The 18,487-nt window shown below is 41.8% G+C and overlaps 1 protein-coding gene across 1 annotated transcript in view; it reads left to right on the forward strand.

Moving 5' to 3' along the window:
• Positions 1-18,487, forward strand: part of cachd1 (cache domain containing 1) — an 85,513-nt gene that overhangs the window by 29,470 nt on the left and 37,556 nt on the right. The window contains exons 3-4 of the mRNA XM_086115979.1: positions 4,823-4,971; positions 13,064-13,170. Coding sequence (XP_085972105.1) covers positions 4,823-4,971; positions 13,064-13,170 — 256 coding nt within the window. The remainder of the gene's footprint in view (positions 1-4,822; positions 4,972-13,063; positions 13,171-18,487) is intronic.

Raw genomic sequence — 18,487 nt, forward strand, 5'->3', positions numbered from 1 at the left:
GTTGACTTGGAGAACTCTTTGGGATTACAGCAAGTATGAGTTTATTGGTTGATATATTAGACATCAAGTTGTTAGCCAATCGGATAAGGGTTTCCAGAATAGCAGAAGAAAAGAACCAACCAGATTCAACGTTTTCACAGACTGTCATTATGAGAAATCTTGTCACGCTCATGGAAATCTCAGTCTGAATGAATGTTAAGTATTGAATACCATAATGTCGCCCTCTGGTTTTATTATTTTTTTAAGTTAAGGTATTCTTGGCATTCGCTCAACATCCTGTCGTCGCTGAGACTTTTAGAACTGAATCGACAGGGCCTTCACAGGTTATAGCCAAACAGCGCTAAACATACGCAATTACTGTACTTCAAAAGAGGATTCATCAGGAATGACTTCATACAGCCAGTCAAATTCTTACCAATCAGTTGATTATGCCCAGTTTTGACAGTTCATGTTCCAACTTTGTGGACACTAAGATATATGGATGGGGGTGTTGTGCAGCATTAACATTTTTCAATGGCCATTAGGGTTGTGCATCTCCATAAACAACAATACAATATGTTTTTATGATATGTGGGGCACAAGCTGATTCAAGGACGGTTTGATTTGGAAGTGGAATGATTTGCTTCAGTTTGATTCAGTCGGATTATGATTTGATTCGATAAAGTGCAGCTCAGTTCAAGACGGTATGATGCAACGACTTTTTGTTGTAATTTTTCATACATTTTAATGACCTTGTCAGAAAAGCTCTGATGACACATTCCATTGTTCTCAAATATCTTAATTTTTATTATTCTACACAAAATACGATGAAATAAATAAACAATCAAAGAATGTAATTTCCGCAGGTACTAGATTGGCTCAGGGTCCTGCGCCTGCATATGACGTCTAGCATGGCACAGTTAGTGATTGTTGGAAGGTCAGAAACCATAGAAACCTAACAATTTAACCTAACTATTTAGCTCAGAGGTAGTGCTAACACATAAAGTACTAAAGTTCGACTCACTTTTGGCAAGGATGACACGCTTACAAGTATTTCCTGTCCTGCAAAGACCAAGATTCCTTGTGGATAGAGCAAGAGCATGCTTAGTACACAAATCAATGCCCTTCCTTTGACAAGAGGTAATCCAATCCTGTTTACATTGTACATGATTCAATATTCAGGTTTAAAAGAGCTACCAAAAAAAAAACAGTAAGAGCATATTTGTACAAGTTTATAATGGTCTTTAAAAACCCAAACCTTGCCAATATTTGGGTTTCAGAAGGGTTATTGACTGCATGTAAATGTCGCATCCTCCAAGTTGACCAAATTTCTGAGCATCACTGCCATTTTATGAGCACCATAAAATTGGTGGACCATGGCCCTGAGTACTCCACCACACACATGTCACAATACCAAAATTGTGACTTTGATACTAAACCTGCATAAAATACCTCGATACCAGTCCTGAAATTTATACCATGTCAAAACTTAAAACCTCAGTGAAAAGCAGTGAAATGAATGTCAATTGACTTGAATGTGCATACATTGAAAAAAAACCTATTTATTTTCACGACCATTCGACGCACCGTATAGTTGGGCGCAGTCTCATTAATGGGTGCTATTTCTGTATTTTACACATAGACAAAACGCACTGTATCATTGGGCGCAATTTTAAAGTGGTAAAACATACGGCATGCATGCGCGCACGCTAAAAACACGTTAGCTTGTAGCATACGGTAGCATGCCAAGACATACAGATACAAGCTAAAAACACGTTTTTAAAAAGGCAACGAAGCAAAACGGAGTTCCGTTGTATTTTATTTAGCCATCGTACAATGTACTCACGTTTTTCGATCAATCATCACCCAGAAATCCATCAAAGTCCTCATCCTCTGTATCAGAATTGAACAATTGTGCAAGTACCGGTAATCCATCAAAAACGCCGTGTTCCCTCTCGTTGTCAGTCACTCCCATTGCCATGTGGCTCCACAGAAATGATGCCGGCTTTGCCAAAAACTCGAAGAACAGTGCAAGCAGACACGTTCGTCCAAGCAGCCACAATCCATTCGCAAATTGTGGCGTAACTCGCCCGGCGCTGCCTCTCACTCTTTGTAAAGTTGTGTTTGCCATCGTTCATTCATTGTTCCCATGCCGTTCGCAACTTTACTTTGAACGCCCGGTTGATGCCGATGTCCAGCGGTTGGAGTTCTTTAGTCAAGCCTCCGGGAATAACTCGGAGTTCATTTGCTTGACTTGGTTTTTCACCGCTCCTGTGAGATGGGCACGCATGCCAAAAGCATAACCGATGGCTTGAAGTTTGAACTGAGCTTCGTAGGCGTGTCTCTTTGTAGAATTTATTTTCGGGGGTTCTTAGAAACCAAAACCGAAGTTGTTTTGCAACAATGCACATAGCCACACTCTATACAGGTGTTGGTACCTGCTTGTAGCGTCCCTTTAGCGTCCACTTACACGCCCACCCTTCACTCATTGGCGGACTGCTTCCCCGCATGCCTGTCACTCACGTCTGCCTTTTCTCTCTCTTTCTCTCCATATATGTATATATACACGCCCACCCTTCACTGATTGGCCGACTTCTTTGCCGCATGCCTGTCCACAGTCACTTCCGCCTTTTCTCTATATAAACAGCGTGTCGGCTGTCAGTCAGGTTTTGGAACTCAGCGCATAGACAAGACGCTCCGCATCATAAGGCGTCCTGTTCATTTTGGAGAAAATTTTAGACTTTTAATGGCGCCTTATAGTCGTGAAAATACGGTACTCTTGGGATACTAATTGGAATGCATTTTGTGAAATAAAAAATACATTTTGAACATTTTTAAACAATTCAGAACAATTGAATATGAGTATATATACTGTATATTTTTTACACGTTTTATTATTTGAGCCTTCAGGCAGTCGAAACTATCATTTAATATTTTACATTTGATGTCCCACCCACCACAGGAAAGCTTGAAGAATGGCCCAGTGATTTCATTATGAATATTCAAGTCAGCTCAACGTTATTGATAGTTGTTTTTGTTGTTGTTTTTTTTCCAAAAGAGCTGCAGCTGTAACAAAGCACTTTTCAGAACACATGATGTCAAACATTAATCTCAGTCAGTAGTGCCCAACCTTTTTTGACCAAGGATCGAAGTAATCTTCAAGCCAACAAACCTCCCACGATTGACCCGTATGCCCCAATCATTCTGCCTTGTGCTTGTTGTTGTTAGCATTCGACTAACAATCCCGGATTGAAATGGGTTGTTTCTGTGAGACAGTCAGATGGCGCTTTGCTTTGCCGTGGTATTGCGGTCCTGCGGTTTTCGTCATTGCCATGCTCATCCCTGTATTAATTTCAACGAAGGTCTCCAAAATAAGAGTCAGTGTCGCCACCAGCACTACTGCCAGTGGCTGTGGTTGCATGTTGTCTGGCAGTCATTGAAATCCTCAGCCTTAAGAATTCACAGTGCACCCTGCACCAGTGTGCGGCTGCAAGGAACTCTGGATTTCGCAATCCCCACACACTGGTCAGGTCGGTCAGAGTGCGGAGAGAGGAGCTCTGTGTTTGTAAGAGTGTGGTTTAAGTATAAAGCGCAGGTTGGAATGGCGTTCTTTGTCTGCACTTAAGCAAGCTGTAACCCAAGATGGAGCTCACATGCTCAAACCTTCTGGTTTCTCTTGAGCCAGTTTGTTAATTTCACTCCCAAAGACATATTTAGATATCTTTTCAGACTCCACATATTCAATCCCAAGGTACTTGTGATTTTTTTTTTCAAGAGTTCGGGTAAAAACGAGTCTGGTACTGAATGAGTTAAAAGTGGAGTTTAGTCTTCATACTAGTGTGTCCCTTCCCCCAATCGTGCAAACACTCCCTAACTGAACACTGGCCCATTTTCCTTTTTTTTTTCAATTTTTTTTAAAAGAAAGTTCATTGCCGCTAATTGGTATGCTGCAACAGACATTATGTTTGTTAGTACTGAACACATTTTTGTGTTGACTTTGTCTGTGGGTAAGTGCACACCTCAGGAGCTATGTGTGGAGCTGTGTTTGTGGTGCTGTAGAAGTAATTGTGGGCTGAGCAAGAGCTTCCTTTTAAACGCCTGACAGAATTTAATGGTGGCCTGATTAGGTGGGCAAGCGGTCAGTGGGTCACTCAGCCTTTTACTGTTTCTCTTGCGAATCACAGACGTTTTGCTGGCACCGGTAATTGCGGGATGTGAACAAAGGGCTTTAGTTACCATGGAAGTAAGGGTTATTTTTAATTCAATCTTCCACACTCTAGATTGAGCTCAGATGCAGGATTTGCTCCTTCATTATATGTATTCTTTGCTTCTGAGCAAGTTCCTGTTTCATTGTATTTTGTTTGCCCAAGGTTTGAAAAGTATCCACTTCATCGTAAAAGTTGTATTTTTTATGTTTTCATTTGAACAAAACAACACGAACATTCACGATTCATTTGTGATGGTGCACGACAGAGACGTGGCATTTCCAGTAGAAGAGACTTTTTGCATTTTTCCCATTATAAGGGAGAGGGTTTCTGAGAAAAAGTTAACTTAATGTGACATACTTTTTAACATTATTAACTGTCATTTAAATGGACACAAGAAGTTAACTGCGTCATTGTAAAAGTTATAAACAACATCACCATTAACTTTGATGATGTCAAGTACAGTATGTATCAATATGAAATAGATGTGTGTTTGTCGAGGGAAGTACTGGTAATATTTAGAGGCCCTTGTGTGTTTAATATAAGCAACTCTACCCAGTTCGACTCAACTCAAAAGTTGCTGACTCTTGTGTTGATGTTTGTTGTGGTTGTAACTTCGCTATGTTCCCTTTGTGCAGCTGGCCAAGAAGATTCGGGAGAAGTTTAACCGCTACCTTGATGTGGTGAACAGGAACAAACAGGTGGTGGAGGCCTCGTACACTGCCCACCTCACCTCTCCTCTCACTGCAATACAGGACTGCTGCTCCATCCCAACATCTATGATGGAGTGAGTAGCAACCGGCTTATTTCAAAATCTCACCTTCTCTTTGTTGATGTTTTGTCTCCCATTTTAATATCTGTCTCGAGTTTGGTTTGTCTGCAAAGTCACTTTGAGATTGTAATAATATGCTACCACTACTTTCAATTTCAACATGAACATAATTGTGGGGCCATTTTATATGCCAGTGGCTTTGGACAACATACCGTACTGTATGTTTTGCTGTTGTCAGCTACAGCCATGTTGGTTTTTTTTCTTTCAACACAAGACATTGTGATCGGACCTGATATGCTCCAGGCTGGATATTTCTGACTTCCCTGTAATCTGAAATGCAACATGAAAATCAATGACATCAAGGTGGTGTTCAGTGTGGATATGTGCGAGTACATTTCAACCAGAAGGAAAATGGTGTACCACAGGGCTGTTTGTTGATGTGTTCAAGCTTGTTGGTATGCATGTACGAGCGACAGTGTGAAAAAGTAATGAGCCTAATTTAATTTTTAACCTACTAATAATTGAACACATTGTTTACATAAACCTTCAAAATGTGTTTAAACTGCATGCCATGAAAATATTTTGTTTAAAAAAAATCCTATTTTAGTAGGTCAAGCTCATTTGGGCTCATTACTTTTTAACTGCGTAGTGTTTCTTTACAAATGCACTTTGCCGACCACTTGACATGTGTACGCGAGTGTCTATTTTGCGAAAATGCGGATTGTTTCAGAAGAAAACAGAAAAGACTCTCCGGGCGTCTGTATATGCTTTTAGAATTTGGAGCATTCGCCCTTGGCTGCAGGCACAATGAAGACACACCGCTGACAGACAGTCACTTATTCCTTTGGCCTGAAATGAAGTTGAAGTGAATCTAAGCACGAGTGCTGCTTTCACATATACGGTAATCTGCAGTGGTGCAGCTGTCTCCGTCTTTCATCCCTCTCCCTCTCCATTTCTGTCTACTTACCTCGACTCGCCGTAAGCAGTTATTGCCCTCTGATTGTTTGCTTTTGCAATGCAAACTTAACTTGCTCCAAGGTCATCTCAGTCCTGCAGAGGGGAGGCCATCTGGCTCAAGACCAACTAGCCACCTGTAACCAAAGCATGCATATTATAGACAATTTGATATAGTGCACATACATTCTCTACAGACGAGCTTATATTTATGTAGCTACGTGTTCAGTCCTTTAGCCTTGGACTAACATCCTTTTGTAGACAGTCAGGCTGAAAAAATAGTGGCAGTAAATGGAGGATAGCCTGGCTTGGAATGATGTGGGAACTCATCAGGCAATTGGGGTAGACATAGTAAGATGAAATAGATTGTGATAGGTCCAAAAATTTCAAAGCAGCTTCCTTGGGGGAGGAAAAAGGCACTTTCATTTTCGCTTACTTGTGCAGGATTGTGAGACATGAGATACGGTGTGCGCGCTCACTTCCTTAGTTTTGCACATCAGCGCAGCCTGCAAATTTAAATAATGCATTTTGGGGGTAGAGAGGGGCGCATGCAGATACATTTCACCATGCCATTATGAGATGAATAATGATTTTAATCGTGATTAACACTGGGGAACAATTTGCAAAAAAATAAAAAAGCTGATTAAAATTATCTACTTTTTTTCCCTCCGCAGCTTACCCTCCAAATATGCAAAATTCCAGCAATTAGCTGTTATAAAACTATAGTAAGAAGATTTGATTACAATTGGACTCATCTACAGCTATTTGGCAGGTTGTTTGCGTCATCACAGAGAGGTGTGTGCAGCTTCCAATAGGTCTATCAATATCTGCAAACGGAAAGCTAACAGTAGGATTTCAGAGGATTAGTGCTGGTTCTTCTGATAACTATAAACTATTTCATTTTATGCTACTCCATATTTGTGTTTTATTGACATACATATACATTGATTTCTTTTTTTAAAGAAATGGGGATCCTATAGCTCAAAAAAGCTGACACAGAAAAATCAAGGTAACTTTTGGATTCTGCACCCAAAGTTTTTTATAAACATTTAATTCAACAAAAATTGTGCCCCCAGACTAAGAGGCCCCTGCATTTTCAATTTCCATGGGAGATCAACATGGAGAGCTTGGAGATTTAACTCATTCACTCCCAAAGACGTTTTTAAACATCTTTTCAGACTTGGTCTAGACTTGGCTGGTACTGAATGAGTTAATCATTTTGCCAAATGACAATTTTGAATATTGTTGGTATTTATGAACCGTCATTGTGTGTTACCCCAAGAAGTCATTCCACCTTTTAAGTGTTTTGGATGTTTGGATTTTGTCGTGGTTATTGAGACAATAACATATTTTTGAGTCACAACATGAGTCTACTGAAGGAAAAAAAACAGCATGGTGTTCATAAAAGATTATGACACTCAGTCCTTGTTTAAGCTTCTGTGCCTGGCAGTTTCTGTAAGGTCAGTTTAGAAAGGGCTCAAGTAAGGCTCCACAATGTGTCCATATCAGTTAACGAGCAGGCTATAATTTTAGAAGGAGACTATTGAAGTCAGTGCTCAGCTTTCAGTAGTATGCCACAATTACTGTCTTCCATTTATAACAGATGCACATTAAAACAGAAATTTTCACGTGTGCTTTTAAGAAAAGACATTCTCCAGGTGCCCTGCTTAACTGATCTTTGGACTGTAATACTGCTAAGAAGCAACACTTGTTACATCGTCAATTCTCTTGCAGTCAGTTTGATTCTCAGCATTTTGCCCTCAACCAATACAAATAAGCAAAAACTGTGCATGGGAAATTATGAAAAACAAAAATTGGACCTATTAATAAAAAATTGCAGCCATCGGCTTTGTCACACAAGTAGTCCCTTGGAACGGTGATGTAGCGTTCCTAAAATAGTAATATCGGTAAGATACTAAGGGGCATATTCTCCTATGTTCTGAAGTCAGAAAAGGTGTGCTGCTGTGCATTTTGGGGGGGGGGGGCTACGCACCTTCATGAAATGCATAAGTGCATCTTGATGGAATTCACATTTCAACGCCACGATCCAGAAATTTTTTTCCACCCTTAGACTTCTAGCAGTCACGCCTGTTTGGTGGTTGCGCACAAATTTCAAGGTTATGCATGGTGGGTGTGTCAGAAGTCTGGACGGGAGAATTGCAGCATCTTGAAAGGGCAGACGCCAGGCAGTTAAAAAACAAAACGAAACAAAACTTAAGCTGATGGGAGAATATGCCTGTAAATTCTGTTGTTCATTTTTGTTTAATTGCTCTACTCAGCTGACTATAGCGCACTTTAAAACAATCACCACTGCATACAAAGTGCTGTACATGGAGCGAAATAATTCAAACAACAACAAACAATAAAACAATGAATTAATATCAGAGACAATAGAAAGCACAAAAATAGTAAAACTAAAAATCAAGTCTCATGCTGAATCAAAAGCCAAAGAATAAAAATGAGTTTTAGACAACTTTTAAAGATGGGCAGCAAGGGGGCTTGCCAAACGTTCAGTGGGAGGAAAGAGAGGGACGAGCAAGGGAAAAGGCTCAATCCACTCTGAACGTCGGCTTAGTGAGTACTTGGTACCTCTCATAGTGTCTGGTCTGCAGACCTGAGGCAACGGGCAGGTGCGTAGGGGCGGAGGAGGTCAGACAGGTAAGGTGGGTAAGACCGTTTAAAGATTTGAGACCAAATAATACGATTTTAAAAATAACTCTAAAATGTATAGGGAGTCAGTGAAGGGATGCCAGAGTTGGAGTTATGTGCCGCCCATTTTGAGTACCAGCCAAGAGGCGAGCAGCAGCATTCTGGACCAACTGGAGACGCTTAATGGAGGATTGGATGACTCCAAAGTAAAGTGTAGTAATCCAGCTGGGATGTGACAAAGGCATGAATGACTTTTTCAAAGTGCTCTTGTGAAAGGAGAGGCTTGACTTTAGCCAGCTGCCTAAGATGAAAGAAGCTGGAAATTACCAACAGCACCAATTTGCCCGTCCAATTTAAAATCACTGTCCAGTTTAAGACCCAAGTTCGAGACTGTTGCCTTAAGATACAGAGCCAGAGGGCCCAAGTCCACAGAATGGGATTTACAAGGGCCACTGGGACCAAACACCATCTCTTCTGACTTCTTTCATTGAAATTCAAGAAATTTTGTGCCATCCAGGTCTTGATTTCTTCCACGCAGGATAAAAGTGGCCTCAATGAGAAAGCGTATTTTTTGCTCAGGGAGACATAGATCTTCCAGTCATCCACAAAGCAGTGGAAGGAAATACCATGTTTTTCTGCATATATAAAGCTTGTAATCCAATTTTCAAAGCAATGCTAAAATAGGCAAAGCAAAGATGAGGTCTTATTTATAGAGCTCATTTCATTCACACGGTAACTCAATGGGCTTCATATCATTAACAAACAGCATTGAAAGGAAAAATACGACATTCAAAGGCAAAATAATTGAATACTTATAAAAGCAGAGTAAAGAAATAAAAAGTAGTTTAAGGATATCACTAAAAGAACATACAGCACAAGATTTTGGAAAAATTGAAAAATTGATTCTAAGTCAAAAAAGCATATTTTTAAACCAGGATTTAAAAGTATTTACGCCTGGGAATAACTCCAGTTCTGTTGGCATCTTATTGCATTTGCATGCAGCATAACGGCCACATGCTGATGCACCATGTTTGTTTAGCTCCACTAATTGATCCAAGTCTGATGAGCCACTCTGGATTTTTATCCATGAGCATTTCTTTAATATATTCATCCTAAATCATCCAGTGATTTATAGACCAGTAGCATCCATTTTCCGATCCACTTATCCTCACAAGGGTTGCGGGGGGTGCTGCAGCCAATCCCAGCTGGCTTCAGATAGTAGGCAGGAGACCACCTGAACCGGTTGCCAGCCAATCGCAGGGCACGCAGAGACGAACAACCATCCACGCTCACACTCACACGAGGGACAATTTAGAGTGTTCAATCAGCCTGCTATGCATGTTTTTGGAATGCGGGAGGAAACCGGAATACCCAGAGAAAACCCATGCTGGCCCGGGGAGAACATGCAAACTCCACACAGGGAGGCCGGAGCTGGAATCGAACCCAGTACTTTTGCACTGTGAGGTCGACGCGCTAACCACTGGACCATCGGGCCGCCCTAGACCAGTAGCATAATTTAAAAACGTATTCAAAAGCTGAATGGGAGCCACTGTTCATTGTTGAGGACTACGGTAATATTTCTGATACCTTAGTACTGGTCCGAACCAGAGCTGCAGCATTCTGAATAAACTGCACAGATATGATGCTCTTCTGAGAGAGGCCAGTCAGAGGACCACTACAATATTCAAATCTACTGGAAATAAAAGCTTGAATAAGCTCTCCTGGTCTGCTTGGATCATGCAACCCTTCAATCGGAAAAGTTCTTCAAACTAGCACGTTTTTGTAATACTTAATCCTACAGTTTTAATGGGAACTTTAAGAAGGAGTTCAATAAAATGTAGCGAAGATCCCTTGTGTTAATCGTAATTTATGTTGTGACTTTCTTACAATTCTATAACGATCATTTTCAAAGGTTATCAAGTCATTTGGAGCTCCAGTTGTATAATTTCTTAAATAAAATTCATTTAATTGCATATTGCATGTATTATCATGCATTGTAGCGGTTTCCAGAAATCTCCGCATCCCGTGGGTCTGCCACTGCCGTGCTTTGAAGGATTAAAAATCCGTACTCGTTGTGACTTGGGCTTTGGCGCAACAGTGTGCCACTTTAATATAAATGTACTCCGAAGGATTTTTGATGTTCCGCTCTATGGGTGCAGTTTAATCTAATCTATTCTACAAACATTGGAGGAAAGGTAACAGCTTAATATGACTGCTACAGTCTGTCTTTAGTACCATGCGGAAACACCTGCTTGAAAATGTTCCATCTTGCTGTGATCTGATTTCGTCCCCCGAAAAGAGGCACAGTCAGTCTGAATACTGAAAAGAAATGCACCATCTATTCATTCACTGGTGTTCGCTATCTTGTACTTCTCGAGGGTCACATCTAATTAGTGCATTAAGAACCTTCTCCTTTTGGTCAGGTACGTAGTAATCAATGCAGCATTTTTCATGAAAATTCTAAATTGCCATGCAGATGTTTCATAGTGTTGAACGGCAATTTAATGTAATTACATTTCATATTCTGCAAAGTAAATTGTGCTTGAATATTCCAGTGCTCTTGGCTGCTGAGGCTAAAATAGATTTTTTTTTCAACTTCATTAAGATTCGTGATCAGTATGGAAGCACCCTCACAGCTCTCTCTCCCTCTCTCGCTCTCGTTCTCGTTACACAGGTTTTGATGTGGAATTCAAAGCAGCTCCAAATGTATTTTTTATCTGGCGCACATTTCGCTGAGCGTCCTGCCCACCGCTTCTATGCAAACCGGATTTAAAGGAGAATAGTAATGACTTTGGCCTTATGGGACTGTAAATGAGTGAAGTACAAACGTGAGTCGTACATCACAGCACCTGCCAATCAAACTGGGCCAGGGCGAGGTCGTCTAGCAGAGGGAGCCAATAAGTGTGCAGAGCATGTGTTTCATGTGTGCGTGTGTTGCTGAGCTGGGGGGGGGGGGGGGGGGGGTGAGTCGGACTGAAGCGATGGAAGGATCAAAGCTTGCAGCCTTGGTGCAGTGCAGAACAGGCTGCTTCTCTGCATAGCTCGTCCTTTTGTCAGCCCTTAATTCCAGAGATATGTGCTGGAGGGAGCATTTTTTAATGTCAACATATACAAATACGACATTAAAATTATCTGAAAATGTGCATATTTATTGGAATTTAATTCTGAAGATCAGGATCAGCCCTGTGTGAGGGTGGTTTATAGAAATACTGGTCTTATAGATGTACGAGCCGCAGCTCTGTTTTTGTCACTTCTTTGCTGCCTGTCCGAGCGTCTGTACCACCTTTCGGTCCCCCGCTGCCATGTCTTCGGCTCTCTCTGACTTCTTTATGGCGAGTCTGGATGCCACGCTCATGGCCATCTAACTGGGTGGGTCACGGGACGTATTGGAGGAGGAAGAGGGCACCACTGATGAGCTTGCTCATGGCCTGCGCGGCACTGGATTTTTATTTTTTTTTCCTACGACAGCTTATTTAGTGTTTTCCAAGCGTCTGGTACCTGGTGGGTGCAAGGTTCGGCCCGGTCAATGACTTGACATCACGTCAATTCCTAACATGATGGTGTGCATTAAAATTAACCAGGGGAATTATTTTGGCAAATATCAGGCTAGACACAAAAATGGGGACACCACGTATTTATCCACCTTTACAATATTGCTGTGTTTTCCCATAAATACCTCAAAATGGGCTGCCTTTGCTGCAGTGAGCTCTTGTTACTTCACTTTATGTTGACCGTAATAATCACCTTAATTTCCTACAAAAATTATTACATTTTTAATTAAAAATGAGAACATTTTAGAAAAAGACAATATTGTTGCACAATTGTTTATAGTAATCCTGTTACTGACGAGGATCATCAATATACAAATAGATTCTGTCATGTTAAGCATTGCAACCAATTATGTTATTACATGCAGTGTTATTATTATAATTTTTTTAAATTTTTGGTGAATAAAGAAGAGGTATCAAGTTTCAGTGTTTTTATCGACATGCATGTCACAATGGACCTTTCTGGCACGCGATCTCGATTACCCAATTATATAAAGAGTACTGAAAGAGTACTTTCTTCAGTACTAGTCTTATATAGATCTGGGAACTTTGCTTTGTTGGGGAAAACACATTTTGGGCAGTTTTCCATGGAAAATCTTATTCACCAAGAGTCATAAATCCTACTTTAATAAGAGGTCTGGGCAACAGATGAATGCAGTGTGAATGAAAAAACAGAGTCTAACTTTTCACCAGATGTTTTCTTTAATTTAATTCACAACAAACATTTTTTTCCTTACTATTCATGCCAATAGTGATGTTGAAATCGTAACACATGCACATTAGCACACAGTCAGGGGTGCATGTGATACCTGAGAGTTGAGTTTTATTGGACGTAAAAGCCTGGGAGTAGTAAAGCCGTTGGTGCTGAGAGAGAAGCCAGAGCCACTCTGCCAACAAATGGCTTTGGAGGTCTTCCATAAATTCTTCAATGTTTTGCCTGTTTGTGCCTCTTTTAGGTTTGATGGAAATTTCAACACCAATGTGTCCAAAACCATCTGCTGTGACAGACTCTCACCGACCGTCAACAGCCGAGCTTTCAACCCCGGAAGAGACCTCAACTCAGGTTTGTTTGTTGCGTGACTCTTACGTTTTCTTGCACTGACCTGTGCATGCTTCCTAAAGGTCCTTAAGGTTTGTCTTTCCTTTGTGTGTGTCTTCACTTCAATGTGAATCAGCACGAAGCTGGTGATTATTCTTTTTTCCAACAGTGAGTGAAGATAAGATATTCCTAAAGATGCAGGTTGTTGTGCAGTTCTCTATTCTGCTGGTCTTAGTTGCTGTTTACATGTGGCCCTTTTCACCTCAAATCAACCAAACTTTGGGAAATTTTAGAAAAACAAATTGAAAACATGCCAAGCCACCAAGTTGGCATGTATCAAATTCTGTTTTTGTTGATCACGTGTCGGTTATGTGATTTAAACATTGAAAAGCACATATTAGTTTACCGTATTTTCCGCACTAAAAGGCGCACTGGATTATGAAGCACACTTTCAACGAATGGTCTATTTTTTATTTTATGCGCACTTGTTTATAAGGCGCAATCTACAATACATCCACTAGATGGAGCTACACTCCTTCCTTTCGACTCGAGAGGTGTTCATGACTGCCTCCGAAAAACGTTAAATTAACTCATTCAGTACCAGCCAATTCTAGACCAAGTCTGAAAAGACGTTTAAAAACGTCATTGGGAGTGAATGAGTTAAATAATGCATAAAAACAGAAAGTCAAGCGAGGAAATCACAAAATAAATTCTATAACCCACCCTTGACATTTCCTTGAGCGTAGCTCCAACAGAACGATCAGATGTTAGGTAAATGTTGTCGAATGGACTGCCTCAGAAGTTTTTGTTCTTTATTCCTTTGTTGTGTATTCACAAACGAGGAAATCACAAAATAAATTTTGTAGGGGGGCTATAGAATTTATTTTGTAATTTCATCACTTGATTTTTGTTTTGATGCATTATTTTCAATTTTCGTAGTTTCATTGAAGGAATCGTTAATTTACGTTTTTCGGAGGTGGTCATGAACGCCTCTCGAGTCGAATGGAAGAAGAGAAGGCACAGACACAGACAAAGGCGTACCCGTATTTTGTGAGACTGTGAAATCCATTAATAAAGTGTGCGTTTTAAAAAAAAAAACAACGCCACATTCTTCTTTTTACAGAGCTGCAACAAAAACGTATTTAATAAAGCAGTGACACAGTCCACTGAACCAACAGCAGGTTATAACATAGTAAGCATGTCTCCAGCAAAGAGCAATTTTGGGGTTGACATATTTCCATAATGACCATACACAAGACACACCAGATTTTAAGGCACGCAGTGAGCTTTTAAGAAAATGGAAGACTTTTTGGTGCGCCCTATAGTGTGGAAAATATGGTACATTTGATCCATTCGATGCTCTCCGCACTGAGGTTGTATGCCTCGCATAATCATTCATGACAGTGGTTCAACTCTCCCAGGTTTTGTGATGTTACAAACTTTCCCTGAAGTTTGTCTTGCGGATTGGACAGCCTATTTTAAGATTCCTCTGTAGTTAAAAAGGTTTTAATGGTGGAGTAACTTGGGACCATACCAAACTATTTAGTTCTCCACTGTCGAGAGGCTGTCGTGGTTAGACTCCCTTGTTCCCATTCTTGTTTCCATTTGAATCTGTTTCTCTTCTGCTGCATCGCTTCATATTTTTCCTCGCTCCTGAACAATGAGTATTGGCAGCAAGATCAGAACACCCCTTGTCAAATATCATCAGTTTGCACCGAACTGTCTTATGCTTCAATGATCATAATAAACCTTTGTTCGAAAGGAGGTTTTGCAACAAAATCTGCTGTTATAAGATAAGATATCCTTTATTTGTCCCACACTGGGGAAATTTACAGCCTCCAGCAGCAAGAATGTAGGCAGAAAGAAGAAGAAAAAACAAACAAACACCGTTCAATTAAGTGCAATATAAATACAAAATGGATAAATCGCAGTGCTATTTACAGTTGTTTTCCACATCATTTAATTATTATTAATATTATTGCTATTTTTTATTCAGCAGCCTGACAGCAGTTGGTAGGAACGAGCGTCGGTATCTCTCCTTCTTGCAGCGCGGGTGTAAAAGTCTCTGGCTGAAGGAGCTACCTAGTGCTGTCAGGGCGGGCTGGAGAGGGTGGGAGGGACTGTCCATCATAGCTTTTAACTTAGTTAGCATCCTTCTGTTGCCCACGTCCTCCAGAGTGTCAAGGGAGCAGCCCAGGACAGAACTGGCCTTCCTGACCAGTCGCTCCAGTCTCTTTCTGTCCCAGGCTGAGATGCTGCCTGACCAGCAGACAATGCCATAATGGATGGCCGAGGCCACCACCGAGGCCACCACCGAGTTATAGAAAGTCTTAAGGAGCGACCCCTGAACCCCAAAAGACCTCAGTTTCCTGAGTTGGAAGAGTCGGCTCTGTCCTTTCCTAATCAGGGTGTCCGTGTTTGTAGACCAGTCCATTGTTCAGAAGAACACCTAGGTACTTGTAGGAGGTCACCCTCTCTATGTCCATACCCTGGATGTTCATCGGTGCTGGTGAGGACTGTTTCCTGCAGAAATCCACAACCAACTCCTTAGTTTTCCTAGGGTTGATCTGGAGGAGATTCTGCTGGCACCAGTCCACAAAGTCCTTTGTCATTCCCCTGTACTCCCGATCATCATAATGAGGCCAACAATCGCAGAGTCATCGGAGAACTTCTGAAGGTGGCAGTTTGGAGTGGCGTGTCTGAAGTCCGAGGTGTAGAGGATGAACAGGAATGGAGCCAGAACAGTCCCCTGCGGCGCTCCAGTGCTGCAGAGAAGCCTGTCCGACTCACAGCTCTGCAACCTCACATACTGCGGCCGATTTGTGAGGTAGTCTGTGATCCATGCTGTGAGATGGTGGTCCACTCCGGTGTTCTGCAGTTTGCCTCCCAGCAGGTTGGGCTGGATGGTGTTGAAGGCACTGGAGAAATCAAAGAACATGATTCTCACAGTGCTCCTAGCCTTCTCCAAGTGTGACAGCACTGAGTGGAGGAGGTAGATAATGGCGTCTTCCACGCCGATGCCAGGCTGATAGGCAAACTGCAGCGGGTCCAGTGCCGGGCTCACCAGCGGTCGAAGGTGGGCGAGGACGAGTCTCTCCTGCGTCTTCATCAGATGAGACGTCAGCGCCACCGGTCTGTAGCTGTTCAGCTCCTTAGGATGGGGGGTCTTGGGCACTGGGACCAGGCACGAAGTTTTCCACAGCTGTGGAGCTCTGCCCAGCTTCAGGCTCAGGTTGAACATGTGCTGGACAATGTCACACAGCTGGTCAGAGCAGGTCCTGAGGAGCCGGGAACTGATCTTGTCTGGACCTGCTGCCTTCCTCACATTCATCTTCCTCAGTTGGTTCCTCACCTGCTCTGTTGTGACGGACAGGCAGGAACCAGGTGACAGACTGGGTTGATGAGAGCTGGTCGAAAGAGGAGGGGGAGGAGAAGAAGTCCTCAGTGAGAGTGGTTGCAGTTGGTGGTTAGGGGAAGGGACAGACGACTGGTCGAAACGGTTGAAAAAACGGTTCAGTCCATCTGCCCAGTTCTTGTCCTTCTCAGTCAATGTCTTTGGGCTGTCATGGCCTGAGATGGTTTTCAGGCCCCTCCAGACACCAGTGACATTGTTGGCCTGCAACTGGTCCTCCAATTTCATCCTGTATATCTTCTTCCCCTCCCTGATCTTTCTTCTCAGCCGAATCTGCACGGCCTTCAGCTCCTCTCTGTCTCTCGACATAAAAGCTCTCTTCTTCTCCTTCAGGAGGGCCTTTATGTCGGGATTAATCCATGGTTTGCTGTTGGAAAAACACCGCACAGTTCTGGTGGGTACGGTGTTCTCCTCACAGAAGTTTATGTAGTCCGTGATGGTGTCAGTGAGTGCATCAATGTCCTCCCCGTGAACCTCGCTGAAGAGTTCCCACCTGGTCGTGTCGAAGCAGTCCCGCAGAGCATCTTCAGCTTCCGTGGACCATTTCCTGACCATTCTGGTCACAGTTGGCTGCCTGTGCACCAGTGGTTTGTACACAGGCTCGAGAAATAACAAGTTGTGGTCTGCTCTTCCAAGAGGGGGGAGGGGGAGTGACTGAATTTGTGATATTTGACTAATATATGCAAATCAAAACGATTTCTTACACTTTTGGTTTTTAATCATATATAGTAGTCATGGCATAACATTATACTGTTATTGTTTGCTGGCAAAGATTGACAAATGGAATGAAATACAAGAAAGAAGAACTGCAGCCTTGTAGGATTTGTCCTCATGTGAGTCTGGAATGCTGCCTTCTTGTCTGGTGGCATTTTAATGAGGCCCCAAAACTTTCTCTAAATGTGACGCCTCTCTCCTCCTGCTCTGTGTGAAAGGTTGTGTTATGTTGCTGCGAGCAGCAAGGAAGTCGCTGGCTTTGTGATGGGATCTCTGCATGGAGAATGTTGACTGTGTGACCTACTAAAATTCAGTTAGAGCTGAACAAATACTGTTAACTTCTTCGGTTGGAGTTAATGCTGTTGTCTCAGCTTGTCCCGCACTCTCTGCAGTGACATGTGCACCGATCCAAATGTGGCAAATCATAATCATCTTTATCGGCCAAGTGTGTTAAAAGCACACAAGAAATTTGTCTCCGTGGGTTCTCCAGGGTTAAAGTCCACTCGAGTATCGCTGTAACAAGCACCTAAAACAAAATGAGCATTTAGAACGGGCCACATAGGCTACTCTAACTAAAGAGTTGTTCTGCAATGAAAAGATGCCCTTATTGTGGTAGCATCAAACAAAGACAGCTGTGCAGAGAGTCGTGAAGCAAAGTGTCCAACAGTGTGGAATAGTGATCAAAAACAGTCATGCAAATAACAGAGTGCCGAAACTACAATTATGAATGTATTAAGAAGGTATGTGCAAAATTGCTTAACATTTTGCAAAATGCCATGATGAAATTGTGAGCATGGCTTTAATAACAATTTTGGATTTTTCGTTACAGTTTGCTTTTAACTTTTTCTTTTTATTCAATTTATAGAGCAAGTTTGTTTTCTAGTTTAGAATTTTTTTCCCATCAAATACTTTGTTTTAGTTGAGTTTTTATTCGATATATATATATTAGAGCTGTCAGTTTAGCGTGTTTTTATTGGCATTAATTTAAATGAATTTTAACGGGATTAAATTTTTTCTCGCGAGATTAACGCGGCACACGTCACAAGCGGATGTTACGTTGCTTTATAAATACACCAGAAACAAAACAACTAGCGCGCTGCAGAAGTCCACGCCCATGTCTGTTTTGCCAGCCACGGCAGCGCGAGACACCGAAAACGGATACATAAAGAGTTTATGAATGGAAAGTTTACTTTTAAAAAGTTGCCAGATTGCTCC

Source organism: Hippocampus guttulatus, chromosome 7, assembly GCF_054856545.1.
Source record: "Hippocampus guttulatus isolate MCC_2025c chromosome 7, RoL_Hgut_1.0, whole genome shotgun sequence".
Taxonomy (NCBI): domain Eukaryota; kingdom Metazoa; phylum Chordata; class Actinopteri; order Syngnathiformes; family Syngnathidae; genus Hippocampus; species Hippocampus guttulatus.